Genomic DNA, 20759 nt, shown 5'->3' with positions numbered 1-20759 from the left:
TAGACAGCAAAAGCAGGAAGGCGTTATGAAATATTCAAAATCAAATTCTGATATGATCTCACTGATGACAAAATACTTGAGATTTCACTATGGCATGGGGCAGTTTAGCAGCACAAACATAACCAACATTACATTTCTCCATTCATTTTGCATATATAGAGATGTCACAAAAGCAGCCAAAGGCTTTGTAATACTGCGTTGGGGTGGTAGAATGAGAATAATGCGGTGCACAAGCTGCACAAGAAGTTCAGGAACTTCTCAAGTCATGTGCCTTACCTGAACTGTCAAATACTGTAAAGATGTGAGTCACTTTGTATGTCTTTCACCTCCACATACACTTCTGTGTGACATCTGGCAATGCAGTCCCAGGTTTTGTTATTGATTCTAGCTCAGTGTTATCTGAGCATCACATTTCACTACATAACAATATCCAGTTTTCGGCATGCTTATCTGATCATGGGCCCACAGAATCTCTCCTTTTTATGAGTTATTACTGATACCATATGAAATCTGTGAACAAAATTGGAAACATAGAGAATTGCTGTCAAAAAAAGTGCCAAACGTTTTTGAACCAGAAAATGCACCGATTCAGGAAAATAGTCTACCCCTTCAGCAACCTACAAAAAACATTGAAAAATTAATTCAGCTTTTTCCTAGCAGTAGTACTGGCTTATATATATTGTTAATTTTTATCTTTAAACTTGGAATATGTTTGTTTATTATCAACCCTAAAGAAAAGGAGGAATGTGTTACAGATTCATTAGGCCACACTTATAATAGTGGGTATTGTTTGAAGAATAACAATTTGGCCTTTGAAGACACATTGTTACAACTTAGTACTGCTTTTTGAAAATAAAGAGGATAATAGACTATTCCAGCAAATTCAGGGAAGGAGTAACAGCTTCTTGCAATGAAGACTCTCGGTGCTCCCCCCCTTTCTTTTCTTTTTGCAATCATGGCATGGCATTAATATTATTACAAATGCTTTACTTATATGAACTGCACTGGTCAGATTGAAATTCTGCAGTGCCAGTGAAAAATTATTGCTTTTGGGGACTATTGTGGAATTGCTAATCAATATTAAGCCCTGCAAGTTCGTTTTGGGGGACGACAGGTATGAAAAAAGAGGCTGGGACGATATATGTAACTGTGAAGCAAGGGCAAAAGTGTCTCTGTGTGTGTGTGTGTATTCCTTTAATAGTTCTTAGAACATTCCTTTAATAGTTCTCAGAACAAGTATTTAGGTCTTTATCCCAAACCTACATAATTTTATTCCTTTTAAAAATAAATCTCTCTCTCCCTTTGCTGCAGCTCGACATTTTGAACGTTCTTCTATAAGGAGCAGGTCTTTTAAAAAAATAAACAGAGCTTTTAGTGTTCTTCGGAGGACAAAAAGTGGGAGTGCTGTTGCTAACCACGCTGAGAGGGAGAGGGAGACTGCTGACCATTTGGTTGCCTTGGAGGAAGGTAATAATTTTTATTCTTAAAATGTTATCTTTTTAAATAGTTGATTGTTTAATTTTAACATGTGAAAACAGAAAATACTTTGTGGGAAATTGTATAGGAATCTTGTGAATGCCAAATTCTTGAGCCAGAAGTTAAAGATGTTATTCTGTGCAACAAGCTCCATAGAAACTTATAATAAAAATAAAAATTAAAAAAACCCCACCCATCTGGCTGGGTTGCTGTAACATACCTTTCCTTACAGCTTTCACAAGACAGTTTGTCATTGATGGTGTCATTGGTGTGGGTGAACTTAGATTTCTGCTTAGTGTTTGTTTCTTTTTCCTTGAGTAAAATGAACTAAAAAAAAAATATTATTCACCATTAGAGGTGAGAATAGGTTATCTTCCATGGATAGTGTACTACATACAAGGGCCAGCATGCCTATGAGGCAGACTGAAGCAGTTGCCCCCCACATCATTGGAGAAAAGGTTGCAGTGATGGCTTCAGAGATCCAGAGAGATCATACTGGAACTTGGAAGCCACCTCTGCAGCTCCCGTGGTGGGGGTGCCACTAGCAGAACCTGGAAACTGCTACCACACAATCCCAGTAAGCGTGACTTTGGCTGGGGTGAGGGCACCTTACCATTTTACCTCAGGCAGCAAAATGTGATGGGCCACCCCTGCATGCATATGCCCCTGTACACATATAGTCAATTCAGTTCATCTATATCCTCCTCTTACTCCCTGATCCTAAAGCTATTACTGTACCTTTAATGCCAAAAACATAGGAAGGTATTGAGGGATATACAGTATATATACAGAGGAATGGTATGTTTCATATACAGCAGAGCTCAAAGGATTTATAGACTTAGCACATCTGGTAGGAAGAATAAATGACTAATCAGAATTGGGCCTCATTTCATCTTCGATGTGGGACTGTGGAGACTGTGGTTTTGCAAGGAGAATTCTGGGAGGATTGTGGGTTTGAAGGAAACAACATTTAAGCAAGGCCCCAATTGCCTGTTGGCTGTCAGCTGTCACCATCTAGCTTCTAGAATCCTCCTGATCCATCAAAATTCGTGTTCATTTAATCCTGTCAAGTTTCAAGAGCTGGTTGTTTCTAAAATTATATTTCCTATTTCATGCTCTCGCTGAGGTCAGCTGCAGTTCAGATGGTTTAACTGCCAGTATTATTTTAACTTTCCTTTCGGTAGCTGTCAGCTTAGCTTCAGTTTATGTCTAGACGTATGTCCCCTGACAATCAACATTTAGTCGAAGTGTGATTTTAAAAGATCTAGGTTTGTCTCTTTTATCAAGGCCTACACAGAAAGATAGGGAAGGTAGAACCCCACAGGGAACAAGAAGCCATCTTCCTTAAGCCATCTTCCTTAAGCAACATTTGTGGGAATGTTCAGGGGTGCAGGAGAGGATATATTGTGAGATTATATCCTAATCCAACTTGTGCTAACAAGTTCCCAAAATATCAGCAGAGTTTATGACATTCCCCTTTTAATTCGCAACGGTAACGTCTGCACAGGTTTGCTAGAACCACTATAATAATTACTCTGGTAATTTCCCCTTTTGTTCCCTCTTAAAATACAAGACACGACACAGTCTTTATAAAAGTATAAAAGAGTTTACTCACGTTCTGTTCACAATATGATCCCAGAAGGCAGACAGCTTAAAAAAGGTTGCATACACTTAGAATCTATCTTATAGGAAGATAGTACTGTCCTCTCTTGGCTGAGAGCCAAGAGGGCATGTTGCTCCTTAAGAAGATGAAGATGAGAGAGAGAGATATGGCTGCCTGCCCTGTGCTTTTATCATTTACCTGCACAGGTGAGGACACACCCACCTCTGGTCACATGCGGAGGAAGTCCGTCCCCAGGAAGTTTACCTGCTTGCTAGACAGACATCCCTCCCCATGTTCTAACATGTACACTCTAGGAATGTTGTCATTGACTGCTCCTGTGTTTACATCCCACAACATTAACAGCTGCCCATGCAAGAGCAGCCTTGAGACACCAATAAGTTGTGAGAAGTAGCAGGCTCTTCATTTTAGTCACCTCCGTTGCATATGTTTGTGAGGCCCTGAGCCCTGTCCTGTGCCTTCTTGATCTTCTGCCTGTTTTCCATTTCCTTTTCTCCATTACGCTGCAATTCAGAGACTGTTTCTCTGCTAAAGTAAGGTGGGATGGGAAATTAATGGAAAATGAATTTCTGAGGTGTTTCTGCTGACAGGAATTAGTCATAGAATCATAGAGTTGAAGGGACCCCAAGGGCAACCCCTTGTAATACAGGAATCTCAGCTAAAGCATCCATGACAGATGGCCAACCAACCTCTGCTTAAAATCCTCCAAGGAAGGAGGGTCTACCACCTCTTGTGGGAGTTTGTTCCACTGTCGAACAGCTCTTACTGTCAGAAAGTTCTTCCTGATGTTTAGTCAGAAGCTCCTTTCTTGTAACTTGAAGCCGTTGGTTCAAGACCTGCCCTCCAGAACAGGAGAAAACAAGCTTGTAGTCCTATCCTGTGAATGCCACAAACACATCAATGCCCACCCATGCCAACAATGTAACACACACACACACACACACACACACACACACTCTCTCTCTCTTCCCAGTCACACCTGCAGTTTGGTGGTGGCCGCAGTGGGTGACCGTGTCAGTTTCAGCAGCAGTTTCTGTGGCAGCACTGCATAAGCTGCTACCACTGTGACCGAAACAGTTTCGTTGGCGCCTTCTGCGGTGGTGCTGAGCAAGCCCCCGCCATTGAGAGGTGGTCAGAGTTTTCCAGAACAAGAAAGAGCACCCCAATCTGCTCAGATGTTTTGCCAGCACTTTAGAGCATACAGAACATTTCCCCCGTTTGTGGAGCACACTGACCACTTATCAATGGCAGTAGCTGTATGCTGCTTCAGAAGTCAGCGAAGCCATGGTCAAACCAGCTACGGGGAAATGTGGTATTATTTATGTGGGGTTGGTGGGCTAGGTCAGACCAGATCCCCATTCATGTAAATCAAGGTTTCCCAGACTTTTGGACTACAACTCGCACCATCCCTAAGCTAGCAGGACCAGTGGTCAGGGGTGATGGGAATTGTAGTCCAATTGGAGACTCAAGTTTGGGAAACTGCTGTAAATCACTCCTAATCATCATTCCTGATGTCCACTGGTCCCTCTAAAACTTTATGTGACAGGTGTCAAACTATTGCCACTCTTGTCTTTATACATGTTTCCTTTTGTGGCAGAAATTAGACTTCACTCCTTTATTTTTAACCAGTGCTATTCAAATGAACATTTGCTAGTACAATCAAGATACTGATTCAGAAGTCTGGTATCAATTTTATAATGTCCCTGTAGATGGAATAGGCTGAACTAAGAGCTCATCCACACTTCTGCTTGTCCCATGCGTAGAAAACATGAGTCTGGGTGGTTTTCCACTTCCCATGAGTCAAAGCAGTTTTGCGCTTGCTCCACTCCTTTCACAGGGAAAACCTACTCTTTAGCTCTAAATAGGAAAAACATCAGTCTGGACAAAAACAAAATTGCTGTTTGGACTGACTGAGCAACATTAATTCTGAACATTTATTTGTAAAGGACTGTCTTGAAATTTGTTCCAGAAGACAATGAGCACATAGCCTAACAATCTTCACTGGATTCAGAGAGCATACACACCACATATATTTCATCACAAAGATAACTTCTAAAAACAAACAACTATTTGCCTGGAAATTCAGATCCATGTGTATGGGATATATGGAGATGACTGATACAAACAGAAGAAGGCATATGAGACATGAGAACAGAAAACTGTAACAGACCAGATAGTTTATGCTGGAGACTGGTCAAAATCTGGACCAGACAGGCTTGTGGATGCAGTTTTGATCCTGGGATAGAGTTTGCAACCCAAATATGGCAAAACCCTGTTAGTTAGCAATCTCAGTGGAACTGACAGATGAGTTGGTGATAAGCAGAGCATAAATAGCTAGATAACAGAAGAAATCTGGTGGGATTTCGACTGTTTAAGATAAGTCATTGATTTAGCTTGCCTGTACAAAGCAGAAAGAGGAGCAGAGAAAAGGGAAATGTGATTAGTTATCCGACTAAGTAGGATCTTAAATTCAAGGAGGTATTTTTAACTTGGAAGCAATCACATCTAAGGAATTCTACCCAAACTATTTTTGAAAAGATAAATGTATCATGTGACCAGTAATTGGTTTTTTTAAGTAGTAGATATTAAAAAGGCAAAATTGTTCAAAGAATACACTTTAGTAAAGAATATGTGCAAAGTGTTTTTGCTGCCTCCGTAAAATAAATCGTAGGAAATACAACATCAATACATCTTGTTGAGACAAATGTGTCAGTAACAATTATGTCAATGCAGGTTCGACTTTAGATATAACTTTTAGACCTGGCTTTTGGGTTGGTAGTTCCATTCCTTCCTGCCCGCTGTTTCACAATCTCCTGAATTTGGAATATTGTTAACAGAAACCAAGAAGGGTGTCTTAGCCATGCTTTTAAACCATAAATTAATTGCAGCACACAAGTTTTCTTTCTGTAGAGGTGTTCCCTGAAGTAAGGACTTGACATCTTATTCTTCAGGAAAGCAGTACACCAGATATTTCTGCATGGAGATGATGTTTATTATTATTGACAGATCCAGTGCACCCCGCCCCAAAAACGCATGCAGCAAAATCACGAAGCAGAATCGGCAAAAGCAAGACAGAAAGTATACTTCTCTCTAGGTTTGGCAGTTCATCGCTATGTAAGAGATGGAAGTTTGAGGGGACAAAGCAAGGTATGCGATGGTTAGGATTTTCCTTTAACTGGAAGGCTTTTCAAAATGGGATGAAAAGTAGCTAACAAGAAGAATTAGAACACCAGAAAAAGGAAAACAAGGCTCTTGGGAATGGCATTTAGAATGAATCCCATTTCTGTCAGTAGGTAAGAAATGGAGACACTTGATCTAGTTGGCAATATCAGCGTACGTTTGCATCCAAATGCCACTATTACTATAATGGAGTTAATTATTGCTGGTAGTTTTGAGTTTAACTAGTTATGGAAACGCCTTCCTTTGAATGTTAGAGCTGATTTGCACTTGTAGGTCATCAGAATGTGGTGGTATCCTTGGGCAGCTGGCAGGCCTCTGTGTTCCAGCAGGGCCCATTGCCAATGCCTTCCCTGAGACCTCTGATCAGCAGTGGGTGGGGTGAGACACCCTGTTAATTTCCCTCCATTTTAATTTCCCCAGTGTAGTAGTGCTTCAGGGCACTTTGGGAAATTAAAATACTGGCTTGACACCTGGTGCTGATTGGAGAGCTGCTTCTGACTGCCAAATAAGGCCATGGGCAGGCTTTGCTGACATACGAGGGACCGCATCTCCTCAGGCTACCTCAAACTTAGAAGAACCATCCTCCCTTACATGACAGTACTTACAAAGTTAAGGTGTGAGTGTGTCAGACTTGTGTTGATAAACATGTACAGTAGAGGTACACACATTGGGAATTATTATTATTATTATTATTATTATTATTATTATTATTATTATTATTACCCTGCCCATCTGGCTGGGTTTCCCCAGCCACGCTGGGCGTCTCCCAATTGAATATTAAAAACACAATACAGCATTAAACATTAAAAACTTCCCCAAACAGGGCTGCCTTCAGATGTCTTTTAAAAGTAGGATAGTTGTTTATTTCTTTGATATCTGATGGGAGAGCGTTCCACAGGGCAGGCACCATTACCGAGAAGGCCCTCTGCCTGGTTCCCTGTAACCTCAACTCACAGTGAGGGAACTGCCAGAAGGCCCTCAGAGCTGGACCTCAGTGTCCAGGCTGAATGATGCGGGTGGAAACGCTCCTTCAGGTATACAGGACCGAGGCCGTTTAGGGCTTTAAAGGTCAGCACCAACACTGGGAAGCTGGGATTGCATGCAACTCTCTGTTGAGCATCCACTCTGGAAAACCCCAGATGAAACAACTAGCGGTGGCAGATAAGGGAAATACGCAATCTGAGTGTTTATTATGACATAATAATAGCTAGAGCTGTCCTTGCTCTTGTTAATACACATGACACTGCTGTTGGCAATGTGAAACAACCTATACATTTGAAGTGCATTCTTTCCCTCACCTCAAAGAATTCTGGGCATTCTAGTTTGTGAAGGATTATTGAAAATTATAAATCTCTGAGGCGTAAACTACAAAGACCAGAATTCTTTCAGAGGGAAAATGAGGATTGAATGTGCTTCAATGATCTAGGTTTTGTCACTGAATTTTGCAATTGAAACTTGGGTAGAATACTGATGGCGTAAGAACCGTCGCCTGATTTTCAGCACTTTGATAGGGGAAAGGATTGGGTGAGGGTGAATCTTCAGTAAGTGATTTTGTTTGAGCTAGCTGCTAGACAGTTTTCTGTGAAATTCAAGGTTTTATATTGCATTTTGGTAGTTGTACTGGATTCTGTCATTGATGCCTTCTCTAGCCTTGCAACAATAAAGGATTTAATATGGCCACATTAAAAGTGAGATATTTGCTTTGAACTGGCTTTGGATAGATGCACAAGGCCAGTTTTATCATACAGCAAGACCTGAAGCACCTGGGATGACCCAATTGAAGAAGTGTCCCACCATACTAGATGTAGTTTGCAAGTCTGAGATATTGCACTCCCTATGATGTGACTAGTTTCCACAAATACTCAGAATGCATCTCAGTATTCACTGCAGTATCTCAGGTGATAATGGGGATATAGGCAGCTTGCATGAAGGATGCTTCTCCTAGAGTGGCAAAAATCCCTTCGGATTGGTCCTGCTAATACTTCAGACTCATAAACACCTGTTGTCCAGCTGTTTCTCCTAACTTTCAGTATTCCTTGTACTCTCTACCTCTTCTCATTAGCTGTGCCTCGCTGTGTTAGGGATTGCAGGAAATTTTTAACTCTGTGAAGGGTAAAGTAACAGTGCCCATAATTTCTTGAGAGACAGAGAATGTGTTTTGAATGTGCTTTAAGGGTATTGTATGCATGCAGCCAGGGAAGAGATTTTACCAGAATATGATCACAGAACTGGGTTCTCTAAAGCATACTGCTGAAGTATTCTTATATGTTTGCGTCCTCTGCATAGCATCGTTGTGCTGTGTACTATGGAATCATTAGGCTGACAGAGGAAGTTGCTTTATGTAAGGAGAGATCTGAGACAACAACTGATTTTAAAAAGATGAAGATTAGCATGCATTATTTTGACTTAGGAGGGAAAATATACTTCTTGCACCATGAACCGAATGGATGTAATCTCTTACCCCTTTTAACATACAGCAGATCTGTTAATGCCTAGTTGGGTCAACTGTGCAAAGCTGCATGTTCTATGGCTAGATTTGTTTAAAACAAAAAAAGCAAAAACCAGGGATCCGTATTCTGAATAAAGGCCTTTTCTCTCTGTGTTTTCAGTCTTCCCAAGGCTCTACCACCTCATCCCAGATGGTGAAATTACCTGCATTAAGATCAGCCGCAGTGATCCCAACGAAAGCCTTGCCATTAGGATTGTGGGAGGCAGCGAAACCCCATTGGTTCACATCATCATACAGCACATCTACCGAGATGGAATCATTGCCAGGGATGGAAGGTTGCTGCCAGGGGACATGATACTAAAGGTACACTCTTAATGGAGGTGGATGCTAATGTGAGGAGACTTTTAATAGCGTACGTAGAGACACTGCTTTTATGTAAAGGCATAGCTGTCAAGTGTCCCTTATTTGGTGGTCCCTTATCCCTTATCCCAGCACCATGTCCCGCTGCTGTCCCTTATTGATGAGGCTTCATTTGGCCGCTGGCTGGGCTTTCTGCTTTTGGCTCAGAGGGGCTCAGAAGTTGAACATACCTGTGCCCGGAAAATCCCTTATTTTGGCTGCTGATCCCTTATTTAAGAGGCTGCTCGTCCCTTATTTTCAAATCTGTAAGCTGACAGCTATGTGTAAAGGTTCCTAATTCAGCTTGAGGGCATGGCAAACAACATTCTTTGCCTGCACAGAAAAGGAAGGGGTGACAGGAAGAAGACATAAAGAAGAGCAGCATCTTTCTGTTTACTGGTGTGGATTCATTTTGAAGTCAAACCTAGGAGTTTCAACAACAATCCTCCACCCTGTTAAGCCAGAGTTATTTGTATTTAGTATGCTTTTTGTTGGATCGTTGTGGACTCAGTAGGCCTAAATCCAGCTCTTCATCAGTCTCTCGTATTTTGGACTTGACTTGTGGTATGCTTGTCAAAATGGTTGACCACCACTGTATTAACAGAAACGCCACCCCCCTTTACATGTGGTCACCTTAACTGAAGCAGTGCTGAGGAAACAACTCTCTGGTGCTGCTGCAAATACTTTTTCTCCAGATGAGGCAATGCTTAACTACTCTTAGGAGCACTTGCAGTATACTGAGCTAAATAGAAGATCAGCAGTGCTTTTCACCATGGAGAAAGCTCCCAATTTGGTAGGTTCCCTTCTCTGTGGCTTATTTTGCCGAAGGATGCATCCAGCCCTACTTCCGACTTTATAGCAGAAAATTGCTGTTCTGTACTCAGTTCTCTTTCTCTGAGAGAAGGCTAAGTCAAGTTGCTGGAGAAAGAATGCATTTTCCACAGGGACTCAAGTCAGCAGGTCAACTGCATAAAACTGCATCTCTAAACTGTTGCTTGATTTATTTCCCTTATAGCAAATTTAAGTGCTAGAAGTATTAGCAGAGATAGGATTAAATCTCCCGTGAAAACAAACAATGAGAACCCCAATGAAACGTTGGTATAAAATGGCTGACGGCCATTTCAAACATATGCGATTTCCTAAGTATTTAAAACTTGGGTTTTCTGCCTGCGCTCTCCTTCAGTCCCACTATTTATACTGTTTAGTGAAGATGTGGACCGTGATCAGTATCCATATTCTTTTATCGTTCAGAAATCGAGGGCGGCGTGTTTCAATTATAGTCCACGTATCATTGAGGCAACAGATAAATACTAGAGTGGGAGAGAAGGCAGGGTTAGTGGGGAATGGCAGCACTGGAAAAGGAGAAGCTGCTGGACTCGAAATTGAGATAGGCGAGAGGATATTGGAGCCTGAGGAGGAGCAGTAATAAAATTGAAAAATAACCATTATGTCTGGAGATAATCAGCAGGAGAGGAAGAAAACAGTACAGTGTGTGCTGTCCTTGTGGGGAAAGGATATTATATAATGAAAACTTGGCTTCTTTTGAGGGAGGCAAATGCCACATGTCGCTATAACAGGAAGACATCTGTACAAGTAGGTCTTTCTGTCTGGCAGTGCCAGTTCCAATTAGATGGCCTTTTTATAAAAAAAAAACCTTACTGGTTTGTGGTTCTGTCTTCCAGGTAAATGGCATAGACATCAGAAATGTGCCACACAGCTACGCCTTGTCGGTCCTGAGGCAACCTTGCCAAGTCCTCCGGCTCACCGTACTCAGAGAGCAGAGGTACCGATGCCGAAACAGTGGACTTTCTCTGGACATTCCCTGCAACAGGGACGACAGTTTTCATGTGGTTCTGAACAAAAGCAGCCCGGATGAGCAGCTGGGCATCAAGCTGGTCCGCAAGGCTGATGAAACTGGGGTGTTTGTTTTCAACTTGCTGGAAGGAGGCGTTGCTGCCCGCGACGGGCAGCTTCAGGAGAATGACAGGGTTTTGGCAATTAACGGGCACGATCTTCGATACGGAAGTCCAGAAAGTGCAGCCCAGCTGATACAGGTTTGACTCAACAACTTCCTCACCATTTCTGAGCATATCTGATAAGCGATGATACTTCAAGACATGAACTGTACACTTAGCAAGAGAAAGCTGTTCCACTTCCACTCTTGCCAAGTTAACTATGCTCCCTAAGTGCAATCCATTTGCTAATATTGGTGGGAAAGTGGAGATGATTTACTAAATGTCATCAAAGGTACCTCTAATTCCTGCGGAGTATTGTGACAATATTTCATTAGAACGAATACATTACTAATCTCATTCACTGAGACGTATTCCTAAAGCTTTACAAATCATTCCTGAATTAGCAATGTGGAATTTTATTTTTACAAAAGTGCTTCCAGCCTGCTCTTTACTGTGTAGGTGGGTGACGTCATCTGAGATTCTGGCCTGTTTCCCATACTGAAGGACATAGATGTATGATGATAGCAGGTTTGAAGTTTTAGCTAGGTCCACCCGTTCGTGGAAGCAAGTCGCAAAATGTGGAGATGGACCACCAGCTTAGATGGCTTTTAAAAAGGGCTAAAGAAAGTCATGGGAGACATGGCTATCAGTAGCTACTAATCATAAGGGCTGTGTAGTCTCCTCCAAGAACTGAGCCAGTAAGATTGCCAGTTGCTGGGAAATTATATTGGGGGAGAGGGCAGTTGCCCTCATGTCCTAAGGGCTTCTCATGGGCATTTAGTTAGCCACTGTTAGAATCAGGATACTCTTGTTATGTTCTGAAGCCAAACATAGCAGTTTGGCTTTATGGTGGTAAAACTGACCCAGTCTCCATGGTACCTTGGTTCCCGAACGGCTTAATGATGAACAAATCGGCTTCCGAATGCCACAAACCCAGAAGTAAGTGTTCTGGTTTGTGAACGTTTTTCGGAAGCCAAACATCCGTTTCGGCTGTCGGCATTGTTTCTGGGGCCAATCAGCCAATCAGAAGCCGCGCCTTGGTTTTTGAACCTTTGGGAAGCTGAATGGACTTCCAGAATGGATTGAGTTCGAGAACCAAGATACCAGTGTGTGTGTGTGTGTGTGTGCGTGTGTTGATGTGCGTGTGCATGTGCATCAAAGGGAATACCCTACTAGAGGCTAGTATTTCAAATTATCCTTAGATTTATGAAAAGATCAAGAGTGCTTTGTAAGCAGAAAGAGCCCATGTGTGTGCATGTGCACCCACTGAACTTGAAAGAATCCACAGAAATGTTTAATAATGCAGTTGAAGCCCTTACATTTTCTTACTTAAAGGGGGGGAAAGAAGCAAACTGATGGAGAAATGCGGAAAAACTGTACTTAATATTGAACGAATGAGAGACCAAAACTGACAGATTCAGCCTAATTCTAATGAAAGCAATGGGACTTGAGTTAATCATGATTAACTTGCTCTGTTGGTTTCAAAGAGATTTAGTTATGGTCATCTTGAGCAAGATTGGGAGTTGACTTAGTCACAGCATTGATCCAAATCCTAAGGCTGTTAGTGATTCCACCACTGATTGAAATTAACGGGACATAAGTAAGTGGCCATCCAATTTCAATGAGGCTTACACATGACTAACTTCCTCTTGATTTGGGCCATTATCTTTATCTGCAAAGGGGGCATAATAGCCCCCTACCTCCCCTTCTGAGGTAGTCCATTCCACTGTTGAACAGATCTTATTGTCAGAAAGTTCTTCCTAATATTTATCAGAATCGCCTTTCCTGTAATTTGAATCCATAGGTTTGGGTCCCACCCTCTGGAATAGCAAAAAAACAAGCTTTCTCCATCATCCATGTGATAGCCATCTTCAAATATATGAAGAGATATCATGTCACCTCTCAGTTTTTCAAGTTCAGCCCCAATAATTCTCACTCAGACCCATGATATAGAAAGAACCATGAGATTTCAGAGAAATGCTTTATTTGAACTTCTGTCACTCCAACCGCACTTCAACCACCACGCACAAGCAGTTCATCACATTTGCAACTACTTGTAAATAAGCAGTTCATGGGGTAAACCATAGATTTATCTCCATCTGACTTTATAATACATTTCATATTATTTCATATAGAATAGATCTGTGTATTAATTAGTTACTACACTACCAGCTGGTTTAGTTTCATATCATGCCTATGGCTTTAATCTAAATCTTTTTCAGACATCTGTTTTTAGTTACAAGACAATACTGTGACTATGTGGTTAAAGTTCAGATGCCGATATTCCTGTACGATGGCATGCCATAAAAGCCCAGGATAGAATTGTGGGTGGGTTTGTATTAATAATACAAATGAATGGATGCAGATCCAAACGTGGGGCAGAATGTTACATATAACTTCTGCCTTTTGTGTTGTATTGACCAGGAGTTGCATTTTGCTTTTCTATATTTCCAACAAGGGGGCACCAGTCTTTTCTTCTTCTTCACCCCCCCCATTAATTTTTATTTTTGCTTGCTTGTCCCACCTTTTTTGGCAGCAAAAGTCTGACAAAAAGGAGATGTAAGTTAATAATAATAATAATAATAATAATAATAAATTTTATTTATACCCTGCCCTCCCCAGCCAAGGCCGGGCTCAGGGCAGCTAACAAACAATAATAAAAACAAGTTGAATGAATACAACTTAAAAACAAGATTAAAATACAACATTAAAACATTAAAAAATGCAGCCTCATCACAGGAGGAGATAGGAAAAAGAAAGAGGGGGAGGGAATCAAAAATAAAATAAAAACCACCCTCTGTCCAATTAGTAAAAAAACAACAACCCACAATGCAAAAAAGACTTTAAATAATTAAATAGGCCACTGATTACTTGATATTATGAATTGTTTGATAGATCTGTCTACAGTGAGAAATACATAGAAGTGGTATGATGGACTATAAGGAGTCATATTCATAAAATCATTTAAAGACATTTGCATTCTCCCACTCCTGAAAGATTTGCTTTTGCAACTGATTAACAAGCTGGATTTGTTTCTCTTCTATCCGTACGCAGGCTAGTCAGAAGCGAGTTCATTTCACTGTGTCTCGGCAAACCAGGCAACAGACTCCTGATATCTTGCAGGAGGCTGGATGGGATTACAATGGTAGCCACCAGCTCTTCCCCTCTCTGAGGAACAATCCTAACAAGGTGAGGCCTAGTACTCATTCCCCACATTGTGGTTTCTTCTGTGGAGGGGGCGGGGGAAAGAGGGTGTCTGGAACCCTGACTAATGTGTTAATGTCTCTAAGTATCCTCTCTGGACAGTATCACTGAAATGAGCACATTTTAGCTTTGCTGTGTAAACACAGAAACCTTGATCCTCTTTGTTTATACCCTGGGAAGTGCTGCTGTCTTGTGAATGGATGGCAGAGAGAGAGAGTGCAGGGGGTGAGACGGAGGAAGTTGAAAGAAAACTAGGGCACAAAAAGTTTTATATGCATGCGTCCCTCGCGTATTCTATTTGCAACTGTGCTTTCCAGCAAAAACATAATGTACATTAATAAACAACAACAAAGAGAAGCTTATCTCCACTTTCTCCATCTGGAGGAGAGCATGAAGGCCAAAGCCGTTGCTTCAGAGATTCCTACCATCTGGTAAAAGATTAATAGGAGGACTGTCATCCTGTCAGTCAATTTTGGGGTTAACTGCTATCAAGAGAGGGATGTGAGGGTGGAGTTTCAACATGCTGCCAGTTTCTTGCCTGCCTCGCAGCATCCATAGGAGGCCACTGCTGTGATTTACTAAATCCTAAAATAGGAAGCATGAGGGGCTATTTTTAAACAAACTCCTTTTTTCAGTGTGTAACTTATGATTTTGGATGCAGGGCAATAAAGTCAGTCCTCATAAGGGAGCAGGGCTCCCATTACTCATACCTCAGGTTTGACAAACAGAGGTAAGGATACTTAGCATCCTGAGGGAGAATTTGGTTTCCTCTCTTTCTCGTTTTCTGTCCATGAACGCCAGCAGTTTCACTGAAGTCCTACGAGTCCTTTTATACTATATCTTCCTTTATTCAAGCTGCTGCCACAGTGACACAAGCAAGGGGTGGAACTGGCATACTGGTGGAATTGTGTATTTGTTTATTGTTATAACCCTTCCTAGTACCTTACAGTTAAGGGCAGGTAAGAAAGTTGTGACAATTACACTTAGAATTTAAATAGCCTAGCCTCTTATTTATTTATTTTTCATCTCTTTTTAGAAATCTGCCCGAACAGTTAATGGTAAAAGTATAAAATTTACAACTATATAAAAGATCACAGAAACTGTAGCTGGGGAAAAGAGCAATAGGCTAGATTAAAATGTCAACTTAAAAATTCAGCACATGAAAGGCTTGGGCAAATGAAATGTCATAACCTGGCACTGAAATGACATCACATGTTGTCAGCTGACCCTCATTATGGAGCAGGTTCCAAACTCAGGACACCAGAGGACCAAGGAAGTGTTGCTGCCTGCCCCACCAATCCCAGTCTGCCCTTTGCCAACCTCCACCTTCTTACTTACAACCAATTTTGGGGGCCACATAACCTATCAGTCTCCTCTTCCTCAGTATCAGTGCCGCCCTTGCAGAACTCAGCAGAGAGGCAGATGGGGACAAAACTAGAATTACCATAGTTGGCTCTGCCTGTCTTCGGCTATGTCGCCACCTACTGTTGGGCTCCCTGCCTTCCACCCTACAAGCTCCAATGGATGCCAGCCACCACTGCTCACCAATGAAAGCAGGGAAACCAGAAGAAAGGCATCCGAGGAAGATATTAGTAGCTGGGCAGTTTCATGTGAAAACATGAAACAAATCCACTGGCTCCCAGTCCATTTCTGAGCACAATTCAAAGAGGTTGCTCTAAAGTTTAAAGGTCTAAACTGCTTGATAGCCAGATACCATAAGATTGCGAACTTGTACACATAGGAAGGTATTTCTTTGCTATATTTTAGTCCTACTTTTCAGGCAGTTTTCGGAGATGATGATGATGGTGATAATATAGAAGCCTGGTATCACACGTACAAACTTAAGACACACAAGGGAGGTGCAGGGAAAGAGAGTTTTTGGTTCTTCAAGTCATGACATGAACATGACATGAACTAAGAGCATTTATATGTAGTTTGAGCCAGGCTGATCTTCTGTTCCTGGTGTTAGCAGACTGGCAGAGCAATGAGGCCAGTGTGGCCTTTTCCTTGCTTCTGCAGTTCCAGAGTAACTGGAGTATTGAGCTGAGTGTTGTTGTTTTCTGCCTGGGGAGGAAAGCCCCCTGCAGCTGCTGCTCCTCTGTTGGAGCAGGTCAGGTTTGTCTCTATTTGGTCCTTCTACCACCAGTGACTGTAGGGACGCAGGTGGCGCTGTGGGTTAAAGCCTCAGCGCCTAGGGCTTGCCGATCGAAAGGTCGGCGGTTCGAATCCCTGCGGCGGGGTGCGCTCCCGCTGCTCGGTCCCAGCGCCTGCCAACCTAGCAGTTCGAAAGCACCTCCGGGTGCAAGTAGATAAATAGGGACCGCTTACCAGCGGGAAGGTAAACGGCGTTTCCGTGTGCGGCTCTGGCTCGCCAGAGCAGCGATGTCACGCTGGCCACGTGACCCGGAAGTGTCTCCGGACAGCGCTGGCCCCTGGCCTCTTAAGTGAGATGGGCGCACAACCCCAGAGTCTGTCAAGACTGGCCCGTACGGGCAGGGGTACCTTTACCTTTTTACCACCAGTGACTATTTGAAAAAAGGGACTTCTCAGTTGTGGTATGCCATCTGTAGACCTTCCTTGTCCCCATCCTTTTCCTTTTCGGTTCCTCCAAAGTGAACACCTTTTTATTTCCCTACACCTTTTAGGCATCTGTTTTAAGGCAGCTTTCTGCTAGAATTTCATCTGCTTTGCTGCTTCTTTGTTTTATTTGATTATAATCTCCTGTAAGCTGCTCTGAAGGGACGCAGGTGGCGCTGTGGGTTAAAGCCTCAGCGCCTAGGACTTGCCGATCGAAAGGTCGGCGGTTCGAATCCCTGCGGCAGGGTGCGCTCCCGCTGCTCGGTCCCAGCGCCTGCCAACCTAGCAGTTCGAAAGCACCTCCGGGTGCAAGTAGATAAATAGGGACCGCTTACCAGCGGGAAGGTAAACGGCGTTTCCGTGTGCGGCTCTGGCTCGCCAGAGCAGCGATGTCACGCTGGCCACGTGACCCGGAAGTGTCTCCGGACAGTGCTGCCCCCTGGCCTCTTAAGTGAGATGGGCGCACAACCCCAGAGTCTGTCAAGACTGGCCCGTACGGGCAGGGGTACCTTTACCTTTTAAGCTGCTCTGAGAGCCTCACTGGTGAAAGAGCAGAGGGAGAAGTTTTCTAATTAAGTAGAATACCAGCTCTGTCGCATTTGTCATTGCACACTGCCTCTTCAGGTGAAGACAGTGTTCTTTGGACCCTAGGAACCGGGGGATGACTGAGATCATTCAAATAAAATACCCTTTCAGCAAGTTTTGTTGCTCTCTTTGCTCCATGTGTCAGCAATGTCAACTTAGTGACCACTCAATGACAAGCTGATAGGCTGTGCTTGCCTCCTTTTTGACCTCTTCAATAGAGGTCACCATTTCAGAAGGCTGCTTTGGGGAACGTTACTCTTGTTTGCCTTGTTTTTGAGTTCGCTAGAAAGGAAAGCCACATGCTGTGCACTTCATTTCTGCTCCCTTTCCCTATATAGTGGTACCTCGGGTTAAGAACTTAATTCGTTCCGGAGGTCCGTTCTTAACCTGAAACTGTTCGTAACCTGAGGTACCACTTTAGCTAATGGGACCTCCCGCTGCCGCCGTGCCACTGCAGCACAATTTTTGTTCTCATCCTGAAGCAAAGCTCTTAAATCGAGGAACTATTTCTGGTAACCAGAAGCGTCTGTAACCCTAGGTACCACTGTAATTTGTGAGAACACCCCTTGTCCTCTGTGCGTCAGCTCTTTTGTGCTATTACCCTGTGACTTCCTTGGTTTTTCACCTTTCTGTGGAAGCTGACATTTTTATTGGTCTAAAACAGCCTATATATATATATAAAATATCATCCAAGGTGAAGCTGAGCCAAAACAAAGCCAAGCAGCTTCTTGAGCAAAGGAGTGGGCTGACATGAAAGATAACTTATTTGAACACATTATGTTGGAGTCAGCTTGTTTCACAAGATCTGGAAGGCAATGGTTCCCCGTCCCTGCTGTTGGGACAACACTCTAGCTTTCCAAACTGTGTGTCGTGACACATTAGTGTGTCAGCTGCAGTGTGTAGGTGTGTCGCGTGAATGCTCCCTGCGCTCCTCCTGAGGTTGGAAAGGGGTTAGTTTGGTGATGGCCAAACTTGGCCCTCCAGCTGTTTGGGGACTACAACTCCCATCATCCCTAGCTAACAGGACCAGTTGTCAGGGATGATGGGAATTGTAGTCCCAAAACAGCTGGAGGGCCAGGTTTGGCCATCACTGGGTTAGTTCAACCTCTGGTTTGCTAGTAAAATTGAATTACTGTGTTGGAGAAATGATGCACGTCTAAAAAGTGTGTCACCAACATGGAAAGTTTGGAAAGCTCTGCTCTAGTAGATGAACCAATGGTCTGACCCAGCAAGAGGAAGAATCCTGCATGCCCAGTGTGAGAAGGATGTTGAATTTCAGGAGAGAGGGGGAGTGAGAGAAGGGTGTGAGAGAGCCAGGTTTGTCAAATTGAAAAAACCAACAACCGTTTCTGAGATTTCAGAATTATTAATTTAATGTCATACCATTGTTTACCTTGCTATCCGAGGCTGGGCTACAACAATCTAAAACACAATATTAAATTGATTTTTTAAGTTTCTTTTGGAATCTGGAAGATAATATCTGATCTCTCCCATTTCCACATTTGTCCTCCTGGATCCTTGTAAGTGTATCATTTCAGATTCTTTTTTAAAAATAAATTATTTATGATTTTCAGGTTTATACATTTCAACAATTCATTTCAGATTCTCCAAGATTCCTGCAGGTTGTCCAGTGTCAACACTGGATCCGGTTATTTAATTTTTTTTAATTATTGAAAGTTTAAAAGTACATAATTATATGTGCATTAAACATGGTGAGACGTAAATAAAAGAGAGATAGAGAAAAAGAGAAACAGCACTTGTGTAGAAGGGAAAGTAAAAGGGGGAGGAGGGGAGAACTCCAAACTCTATACTTCACAAAGTTGTTATTGTAATTTACCAGATCTTAACCTATTACAGTATTTGTAAGAATGGATTCCCTATATATCATTGAATTTGTCCATGGCAAGTCTGCATTTATATGCAAGTTATTCATATGTTGCAAGTTGTATAAGTCTTCAATCCAATCGCAGAAGGGAGCCATTAGATTTTACTAGTCAGTCTTTCAAGTTTCGGTGGGCATGTGGTTGTGGGTGTTTCTGCCCAAAACACTGCTATCCTAAAGTGGGCCCATCAGGGTGTTGGTATCTGGCTTTTGGAACCTGCAAGGGAGACAGTCTCATGTCTGTAGCACATTCTTCCCAGTTCGTCATTGGCTGCAGTTCCAAATTAGCTGATCCTGAAATAAATTAAACTGTGCTTCTTAACATCATTTACTTTCTGTTGCTCTAAGAAAGCGTAAGCCTTTGCCCTTAAAGGCAACCTTAAAATATATATTTAAAAAAATTAAACAAATAAAATCTGATCTCCTCTGATGTGTCCTGTTTGCAGCTGAAATTGCTCAAGGGAATCACTGTGTGTGTGGGGGGGGGGAGAGTGGTTTTCTTTACACAGTCAGAGCTTAAAGTTGCTATATTGCAAGTTGTTTTCTGCCTGAGGAGCTAAATTTAGTGTCTATGTACATTAACTATCCTCATCCTCACCCAAAATGTAATTATAAACTGATTTTGTTGAGTTTTGGAGAGCCTTCAGGCTTCTAGCTCAAAATGCCACCACACTCACGCTTCAATCTAGTTATTTTATTTCGATATTTTGATTTGGGAGAGGGGGGAGATTGCACAGTCAAATTTCACCACCTCCAAATTGGATTTTATTGTATATTCTGTCGACACACTTAAAACATTCTACTCTCTCTAGGATAATTTGATTTTAAACACCCCACCCCCCCTCATTTCTTTTTTCTTCGAGAGCTGACTCTCCGCTTCGACATTTCCAAGGACACAGATGTAAATGTGGGCTTGATATTGCTTTCAAGTTTCTAATATCCAGTGCCAAGAATAAACTCCAACCTTCAACATCATTTGTTATTATAAAAGGGCTCAGCCATCCCTTTTGGCAAAGAAAACCATGACATCCTGCCTGCCTCCATGTGGAAATAGGCTGGCTCTGAAGCCGGTGCCAATTGTAAACACTGAGTTGTCCAGCACCAAGCTTAGGGGAAGTTGTGAGGCACTATTAAGAAATGAAGCATTGGACATCATTAGCAGCAATTTGGAGTGTATTTTGCCTGTTGCGAATGATCATACACTTTTATGTTACGGAGGGGGAGCAGGCAAGAAGATGTGATACCTCCTTGTCCTCATATAGTAAGAAGAGCAATCCTAAGAATTATCTAGAACTATGTTTTTATGCTTTCCAAACTAATTCCATCAGCGTTTTCTTAAAGCTGTTTCCTAATATCAGCTATACGTTTCCCTTCTGCAATTTAAACCAATTGCCACATCTCCTTTTATCTAAAGCTATTCTGTTCCAGATT

At 42.3% G+C, this 20759-nt stretch overlaps 1 protein-coding gene across 7 annotated transcripts in view; it reads left to right on the top strand.

The window, feature by feature from the left end:
* LNX1 (ligand of numb-protein X 1) overlaps nt 1-20759 on the top strand; it is a 125618-nt gene that overhangs the window by 86130 nt on the left and 18729 nt on the right. For 5 of the 7 annotated variants that reach the window (XM_079990027.1, XM_079990028.1, XM_079990029.1 and 2 more), the window contains 5 exons: nt 1312-1467; nt 6104-6244; nt 8887-9089; nt 10808-11179; nt 14135-14269. In XM_079990027.1, coding sequence (XP_079846153.1) covers nt 1312-1467; nt 6104-6244; nt 8887-9089; nt 10808-11179; nt 14135-14269 — 1007 coding nt within the window. The remainder of the gene's footprint in view (nt 1-1311; nt 1468-6103; nt 6245-8886; nt 9090-10807; nt 11180-14134; nt 14270-20759) is intronic. The other 2 variants (XM_079990030.1, XM_079990032.1) reach the window with 1 other exon arrangement.

The sequence above is a fragment of the Podarcis cretensis genome (genome assembly GCF_951804945.1).
Source record: "Podarcis cretensis genome assembly, chromosome: 9".
NCBI classification, from domain to species: Eukaryota; Metazoa; Chordata; class Lepidosauria; order Squamata; family Lacertidae; genus Podarcis; species Podarcis cretensis.
This window is presented reverse-complemented; position numbering and strand designations above follow the sequence as displayed.